A 9,006-nucleotide genomic window follows, 5' to 3' on the forward strand; every position below is an offset into this window, starting at 1 on the left:
ATACAGATAGCCTAGTCAAATAATTAACATCCAATCACATTAACCGTTACTCTCTCGCAGGAATTCCACTAACGGTCCATGTGTAGCCAAACGTAGCTGCTGCTCATTTAGTTTGCTCAGAAATGGTTAAAAAAAGTAAGGCCCACGTCCATAGAGACACATACCAGCTCTACTGGTAGTACTGCTACTACCAGCAGTACTACACCTGCACTTGTCGACAACACAAGTTGGTCTGCTTCCACGAGCACATCCAATGCTAGCATTAGTAAATCTACATTTGTTGTTAGCCCAGCTAGCATGGACACTGACAGTTGTGAATCTGATGCAGCCGAAGAGATGCCATTAATAAGAAGGGGCTAGACGCGTCTTCTATGGTGAGCTACTGAGTGGCTTTTGTGGAGGACTTTATTCTTCCTGCTGCCATGGATATGGCTGGGACAATCCCGGGGGAAAAGGCCAAAAAAAAACTATACAGACAATGCCTTCATCAAACAAAACTGTTTCATGACTCATCAGTGACATGGCTGTAGATGTTATGAAACAATTACTGCCAGTGAATTCAATGCGTTATAACTGGATGAGTCAGCAGACGTGGCGGGCCTGGCACAGCTGGTTTATGTCCGTTACGTTTATGGGGGTCAATTAAGGAAGACATCCTCTTCTGCAAACCACTGGAAACCAGGACAACAGGAGAGGATATTTTTTTATAAAGTGCTGGACAGCTTTGTGACATCAAATGGACTTTGGTGGTCAAGATGTGTTGGTATCTGTACTGATGATGCAAAAGCCATGACAGGGAGACATAGTGGAGAGGTAACACGCGTGCAAGCAGTTGCTCCCGATGCTACTTGGGTACACTGCAGCATCCACCGAGAGGCTCTTGCCTGACAGCCTGAAGACGTTTTGGAGACTACAGTGAAAATGGTTAACTTTGTTAAAGCAAGGCCCCTGAACTCTCGTGTATTTTCTGCAATATGCAATGATATGGGCAGCGACCATGTAACGCTTTTACAACATACAGAAGTGCGCTGGTTATCAAGGGGGAAAGTATTGATACGATGTTTTGAATTGAGAGACGAGCTTAAAGTTTTTACTTGTCTGACCACTTACATGATGACTATCTGGGTGATGTTGTTTCTCACCTAAATGATCTGTATCTAGGATTACAGGAACTCTCCACAACTATATTCAATGTGTGGATAAAATTGAGGCTATGATTAAGAAGTTGGAGCTCTTCTCTGTCTGCATTAACAAGGACAACACACAGGTCTTTCCATCATTGTATGATTTCTTGTGTGCAAATGAACTCAAGCTTACGGACAATGTGAAATGTGATATAGCGAAGCACCTGAGTGAGTTGGGTGCGCAATTACGCAGGTTCTTTCCCAAAACGGATGACACAAACAACTGGATTTGTTTCATGCCCTGCCTCCATTCCACTTAACAATACCTGAACAAGAGAGCCTCATCAAAATTGCATCAAGCGGTTCTGTGAAAATGTAATTTAATCAGAAGCCACTGCCAGATTTCTGGATTGGACTGTGCTCAGAGTATCCTGCCTTGGCAAATCGCGCTGTTAAGATACTGATGCCCTTTGCAACCACGTACCTATGTGACAGTGGATTCTCGGCCCTCACTAGCATGACAACTGAATACAGGCACAGACTGTGTGAAAAAGGATTTAAGACTGAGACTCCCTCCAATGCAACCCAACATTGCAGAGTTATGTGCATCCTTTCAAGCACACCCTTCTCATTAACCTGTGCTGAGTTATTCACAATTTTCAATGAACAAATAAGGTTTTATATGTAAGATGGTTAAATAAATAGCAAAATGATTGATTATTATTATATTATTATTTGTGCCCAGGTCCTACTAAAGCTCTTTGTGACTTCCCACGAGCCGGGTTGTGACAAAAACTCATTCTTATGTTTAATAAATGTATCGTATAGTGTGTGTAGCAGGCTTACAATGATGACAAAAAAACAACATTTGAGAGTGCGCTGACCCTGGTGCTATGCAGCTGGAGGTTGAATGTTTGAAGGGGTACGGGACTATAAAAGTTTGGGAACCACTGGTGTAGATGATTACAACTAGTAAGAAAAGGACATATAAATTCTGTTAAATTCTATTCTGTTCCTCCCTCGAAAGAGATATTCAATATTAATGTGCCCAATAGGTTAAATGGGCTATCACCTTCACCAACCTGGTGGCACTGGTTCTATTCACGTGGTCCGTGTCTCCCTCTATGTCTCCCAGACAGGTCTCCATAGTGGGGCTCTCGCTGCCCTGGGACAGCTGATCCTCCATGGGCTCCCTCAGAGATCCCTGTTAAACACTACAGGGTTAGGGTCCATCACTGGTCATACTGGGACAGTGGCCCACTAGAAGTAGATGACTTCTGGTTGTGGGAGGTACTTTATAACTGACCTGGCTGACGTTGTGTATGAGGTGGTAGCGTTCGTTGCACAGCACGGTGGAGGTGTCCACGTACTGCTTGGTGATGAGGTTGAGCCACTCTGTTAGGCCATCCACCATGGCCAGGAACACGATCCACAGCAACATGAGGATGTCCAGGATCCTCTGCACGATGTCTGCCTTCCCTGGAGCACAGCATGAGATTATATTGCACTAGGTCATATAGACAAAAACATGTGTGAAACTTAATGAATAAATGGCATTATTTAAAACACTGGGAATATAATGGGCAAAATATGAAATAAACCCTCAAAATACCTGAGCCCTCTCCTTCAAGTTCGTCATTGTCGTCTATCCCTTCGTGTGAGATACTTTCTTCAAATTCAAGACTACCTTCATGACCTGTAACAGAAAAAACAACAAAAAGTTAAACACTGTGTGTGTGTGTGTGTGTGTGTGTGTGTGTGTGTGTGTGTGTGTGTGTATGTGTGTGTGTGTGTGTGTGTGTGATTTCTGACCTGATGCTGGAGAGCTGTCCTGTTCCCTCTGCCGTCTCTCCTCTCTTTCCAGCCTCCTCTGTTCTTTCTGTCTCTCCTGGCGTTCCCTCAGTGTTGCCTTGGCGCTGGTCACCCACGCCCGGTACGCCAGCTGTGAGGGCACAATACTGCATTGTGAAAAGCAAGCTTTGGAGTATCTTGAGTAATATTGTTGTTTTTGCACATTTCTGTGCAATTTAACACTGTGACAATGCTGTGGTGGCAGAGGCTGTGTTTACTGTCTAAGGTGAACTCACCTGAAAGGCAGTCTGTTTCTGAGGCTTTTTTTCTTCTGAAAATAGTTCTTCTTCCTCCTCACTGTCTGACTCAAACAAGTAGTAATCCCCAGAATGCAACACTGCAGAGGTAAACAGAAACCATCCAGATGATATCAATACACGGGGACAGGACAGACCATGGGTAGTGAATGCATTCTCCGGTAGTACACCTAATCATAACTCATATACACCGAGACCACTTCAAACCCAGGAGTGTTTAGTGCCTGATTTTCAAACAAAACTGAAACTAAGGAAACTGACTAGCAGCATTGGACAATGCCGTTCTGTCTGAGGAAGGAAATAATGAAAACAGATGTGGGGAAAGACAGGCCAAATAGACCGGGAGATTACAATCCTCTACTGGTCTGCAGCTGCAATTCGAAGAGTATAGAGAAATATGTGTACTACCCCCATGTGTAAGACCTATTCCATTATGAAACACTATAGGTCTGCTAATAAACTGTGACTCTGATTGGTTCTGTCCTAAGGCAAACTCTTCCAGATTTCTGACTGTGCATGTAAACAGTGCAGGCCGGCTCAGCCAACCATTTCCCCATCACTGACAGAAGACATCAGATGCAGATGCCGCTCACCGCAGGAGAAAAATACTCCTATTTCAATATCAAAGATCCCAGACAAATCTAATTTCCGGACCTCCTGAGGCAGACAGATGGAAGGTATTTTATTTGAGCTAAGGGCATCTTGGGACACAGCCCAGCCTCGAGTAATGACGTGATTCTAACTGACTGCATGATCTTCCAGAAGAAGTCTCTCAGACACAGTTGCATTACAGAGGATAGAGAGTGCACAGTCACATAAACATATACAATATTATATACATGGATGCTCATAGACACACCCGGAACATGCACATACAGGCACACGACAAGCAGCTGCATGCACAAACACATCCATTTAAGAACTTGGTGTGAGATAAATGCGGGGTCAGATACTGTGGAGATGGAGGGATGTGGAGAGAGTCAGTCTGGCACTGACATATACACAGACAGAGGGCTATATAGTGGTGGGCTATGGAGCAAACCTTTAGCATGGTCCAGCCAGGGCTCTTGCCACTTCTTGCCACGCTTGTGGCTTCTCTTTTCCCTCTGTGGCTCTGTGGGGTGAGATGAAGGGCCTCAGGCTTTACCAAACAGCAAACACACAACACAACCACCCTCAAACCATAATCTGTAGCGGTGGGTTGTTGAATTTCTTCCAAATAATTGATTAACGCTTAATAGGATGATTCATGACAGCGAGAGCACAAGTCCAAACCAAAGCTCATTTCATGCCTGCAGGATTAGTACAGAGTAATGAAGTTGAGTACCTGATGCCGGATCCGCCTTGGTGTCCAACTTCCGATGGCCCTCTTTACACTTCTCCTGTTTGGAGCGGATCCGTTCCATCCTGAGGGGAAGGGCAGACACAGTCTGATGTCATAATGATGAGCACTGACTACGTTACCCTCTCTCTCTCATTCCTCTCTCAGTTCTTCTACATTAGTTGTATATAATTAAGCGGTCATATATGGCACTTGACCACACTACAATCTTGTTTTTTTGTGTTTTCCAGAGATCGTTCATCTGCTGTCACATTCATCAGACATATTCAGAGGGAGATTAATGGCCTTGCTAGTGGCCATTCTTGGCTATTGGTTAGTTATGAGAGCTGGCTCTCTCATTAGCCTGTTTTAGCGTGATACATGAGGAATGGCTCAATGTGTTGAGAACAAGGAAAGCGGTCGTTTCTATGGCTACTCACGATCTCTTGAGCTGCGAGAGGGACTTCTTCTCTACTTCCTGGTGGAAGCGCATGTTCTTCACAATGCTGGCCCTGAACAGCTCAAAGCCCCTGTCCCAATCAAAACATCAGGTCAACATAACATGTTTCCATACAGTACATACAGACTGAACACACAGCAAAACACCCATCAAAACTGTGTTGCAGGGGAATGTCGTGGCTTTTAGGGTGCCCTCCAGGGGGTGCTGTGGAGACCAGTGCTCACCGGGAGGCTTGGCGGGCAGAGGCCTGCAGGTCGGCTGTCACGTGCAGGAAGTAGCAGCTGAGGAACACTCTCCTCTGCAGCAGGAGGAAGAAGAAGCAGATACTGTCCCAGATGATCCCTGCCTCCTCTACAGGCAGAGTACACGCCTTATCGCTCACACTCTTAGCTGTAGAACACACACACACAAGCATACAAAGTCAGCTTTGGTTATTCTATAATATCATTGTTTAACCTGCCAATTTGGAGGGTGATGTGTGTTCACTCATAGAATTAAAAGAACTGTATCCATCTGTATGTGTTGAGTACTCACGGTCATAGTAACCCTTCACTGTGCAGACCAGACTGAAGAGTTGGATCACCCAGCAGAAACCTCTCTGCATCTCCACCACAAACACACAGGCCAAGATCTGGGGACAACACACACTCTCACTTAAAATGTACGCAAGCCTAGCAGTTCACCTAACCAGGTTCATCTCCACCACAAACACACAGGCCAAGATCTGGGGACAACACACACTCTCACTTAAAATGTACGCAAGCCTAGCAGTTCACCTAACCAGGTTCATCTCCACCACAAACACACAGGCCAAGATCTGGGGACAACACACACACTCTCACTTAAAATGTACGCAAGCCTAGCAGTTCACCTAACCAGGTTCATCTCCACCACAAACACACAGGCCAAGATCTGGGGACAACACACACACTCTCACTTAAAATGTACGCAAGCCTAGCAGTTCACCTAACCAGGTTCATCTCCACCACAAACACACAGGCCAAGATCTGGGGACAACACACACACTCTCACTTAAAATGTACGCAAGCCTAGCAGTTCACCTAACCAGGTTCATCTCCACCACAAACACACAGGCCAAGATCTGGGGACAACACACACACTCTCACTTAAAATGTACGCAAGCCTAGCAGTTCACCTAACCAGGTTCATCTCCACCACAAACACACAGGCCAAGATCTGGGGACAACACACACACTCTCACTTAAAATGTACGCAAGCCTAGCAGTTCACCTAACCAGGTTCATCTCCACCACAAACACACAGGCCAAGATCTGGGGACAACACACACACTCTCACTTAAAATGTACGCAAGCCTAGCAGTTCACCTAACCAGGTTCATCTCCACCACAAACACACAGGCCAAGATCTGGGGACAACACACACTCTCACTTAAAATGTACGCAAGCCTAGCAGTTCACCTAACCAGGTTCATCTCCACCACAAACACACAGGCCAAGATCTGGGGACAACACACACACTCTCACTTAAAATGTACGCAAGCCTAGCAGTTCACCTAACCAGGTTCATCTCCACCACAAACACACAGGCCAAGATCTGGGGACAACACACACACTCACTTAAAATGTACGCAAGCCTAGCAGTTCACCTAACCAGGTTCATCTCCACCACAAACACACAGGCCAAGATCTGGGGACAACACACACACTCTCACTTAAAATGTACGCAAGCCTAGCAGTTCACCTAACCAGGTTCATCTCCACCACAAACACACAGGCCAAGATCTGGGGACAACACACACACTCTCACTTAAAATGTACGCAAGCCTAGCAGTTCACCTAACCAGGTTCATTTCCACCCTGTATAGGCGTATGGTTACAGTATGTGGGTGTCACAGCGAGGTGCATAGCCACTCACAGACAACATGTTCTTGGAGATGATTACGGCCACGTTGTAGATGATGAGGCAGTCCCACATGACCAGGCGCGTGCGGGAGGGCTTCCTGAGCAGCTTGGTGCCGAAGAGCAGGAAGAAGAAGCAGGCCAGCAGGTAGCCCAGGCCGAACACACTGATCCTGGTGGCCCCCGTCACAAACACCACCGACAAGACAAACCAGAACATGTGACGGAACACCAGCACCTTGGCCATGTCCAGGTAACACCTGGAGGAGAGGGGGAGAGAGAGATGAGAGTTAATGTTGATACTGTATACTGGTAGGTGTAGTTGAGGATGTATAATAATTAGTGCAGAGTTTTTCCTGGTCAGGTCTCATGGTCAGGAAAAACTCCCACCCCTCATAATAATGCCTGAAGGGTATAAAGAGGAGGAGTGTGGTTATAGCTGCTTAGGTCAGTTGTTATCGGTGTCTGGTCATACAGTACCTGCAGTTGATGAAGTTGGGGGCAGGGTTGAAAGGTCGCTCGTCCATGGGGTTAGGGTCGTCTGTGTTCTCCCCAGCCAGAACCATCCACTCCTCCCTCTTCTCATCCTCAAACACCTTCCACTGCTGAGAGGCACACATCAGGAGGACAAAGTCCGCTGGAGGGACCAGATACAGACACAACCATCAGCATCAGACAGGAGGAACGCTACAGTAGAACATCAGCAAATTGCTAATTAACCATTTTTTAGATTATGCATCTATGACCAGGATATTTAGAGGTCAAACAAACACAGGTCGTAGCGTTAGTAGGCCACAATATCACTGAGGTCAGGGGTCAGATGAGACAGGAGACTCACCAATGAGGTTCTTGGAGTTGGGGATGGTGTAGAAGTCTGGGAGGTAGATCCATTTGATGAGTGCTGAGTTGATTATGACGGGGGTGTTCCATCGCCAGGGGTAGTCTGTAGAGGGAGGGACATACACTGTCAGGTACTGTAGGTACCAGGGGTAGTCTGTAGAGGGAGGGACATACACTGTCAGGTACTGTAGGTACCAGGGGTAGTCTGTAGAGGGAGGGACATACACTGTCAGGTACTGTAGGTACCAGGGGTAGTCTATAGAGGGAGGGACATACACTGTCAGGTACTGTAGGTACCAGGGGTAGTCTGTAGAGGGAGGGACATACACTGTCAGGTACTGTAGGTACCAGGGGTAGTCTATAGAGGGAGGGACATACACTGTCAGGTACTGTAGGTACCAGGGTTAGTCTATAGAGGGAGGGACATACACTGTCAGGTACTGTAGGTACCAGGGGTAGTCTGTAGAGGGAGGGACATACACTGTCAGGTACTGTAGGTACCAGGGGTAGTCTATAGAGGGAGGGACATACACTGTCAGGTACTGTAGGTACCAGGGTTAGTCTGTAGAGGGAGGGACATACACTGTCAGGTACTGAAGGTACCAGGGGTAGTCTGTAGAGGGAGGGACATACACTGTCAGGTACTGTAGGTACCAGGGGTAGTCTGTAGAGGGAGGGACATACACTGTCAGGTACTGTAGGTACCAGGGGTAGTCTGTAGAGGGAGGGACATACACTGTCAGGTACTGTAGGTACCAGGGGTAGTCTGTAGAGGGAGGCACATACACTGTCAGGTACTGTAGGTACCAGGGGTAGTCTATAGAGGGAGGGACATACACTGTCAGGTACTGTAGGTACCAGGGGTAGTCTATAGAGGGAGGGACATACACTGTCAGGTACTGTAGGTACCAGGGGTAGTCTGTAGAGGGAGGGACATACACTGTCAGGTACTGTAGGTACCAGGGGTAGTCTGTAGAGGGAGGGACATACACTGTCAGGTACTGTAGGTACCAGGGGTAGTCTATAGAGGGAGGGACATACACTGTCAGGTACTGTAGGTACCAGGGGTAGTCTGTAGAGGGAGGGACATACACTGTCAGGTACTGTAGGTACCAGGGGTAGTCTGTAGAGGGAGGGACATACACTGTCAGGTACTGTAGGTACCAGGGTTAGTCTGTAGAGGGAGGGACATACACTGTCAGGTACTGTAGGTACCAGGGGTAGTCTATAGAGGGAGGGACATACACTGTCAGGTACTGTAGGTACCAGGGGT

General features: G+C 46.9%; 1 protein-coding gene across 2 annotated transcripts in view; it reads right to left on the minus strand.

Annotated features, from left to right (window-relative positions):
• The window catches only part of LOC110506407 (piezo-type mechanosensitive ion channel component 1), a 79,745-nt gene that overhangs the window by 8,471 nt on the left and 62,268 nt on the right, over positions 1 to 9,006 (minus strand). The window contains exons 22-34 of one of the 2 annotated variants that reach the window (XM_036964024.1): positions 7,732 to 7,836; positions 7,374 to 7,530; positions 6,910 to 7,153; positions 5,548 to 5,644; positions 5,238 to 5,403; positions 4,994 to 5,083; positions 4,560 to 4,639; positions 4,275 to 4,346; positions 3,212 to 3,312; positions 2,937 to 3,066; positions 2,737 to 2,820; positions 2,431 to 2,603; positions 2,207 to 2,328 (exon numbers count right to left, since the gene is read on the minus strand). In XM_036964024.1, the coding sequence (XP_036819919.1) occupies positions 2,207 to 2,328; positions 2,431 to 2,603; positions 2,737 to 2,820; positions 2,937 to 3,066; positions 3,212 to 3,312; positions 4,275 to 4,346; positions 4,560 to 4,639; positions 4,994 to 5,083; positions 5,238 to 5,403; positions 5,548 to 5,644; positions 6,910 to 7,153; positions 7,374 to 7,530; positions 7,732 to 7,836 (1,621 nt within the window). The remainder of the gene's footprint in view (positions 1 to 2,206; positions 2,329 to 2,430; positions 2,604 to 2,736; positions 2,821 to 2,936; positions 3,067 to 3,211; positions 3,313 to 4,274; positions 4,347 to 4,559; positions 4,640 to 4,993; positions 5,084 to 5,237; positions 5,404 to 5,547; positions 5,645 to 6,909; positions 7,154 to 7,373; positions 7,531 to 7,731; positions 7,837 to 9,006) is intronic. The other variant, XM_036964025.1, reaches the window with a different exon arrangement.

This window comes from Oncorhynchus mykiss, chromosome 26, assembly GCF_013265735.2.
Source record: "Oncorhynchus mykiss isolate Arlee chromosome 26, USDA_OmykA_1.1, whole genome shotgun sequence".
Lineage (NCBI taxonomy): Eukaryota > Metazoa > Chordata > Actinopteri > Salmoniformes > Salmonidae > Oncorhynchus > Oncorhynchus mykiss.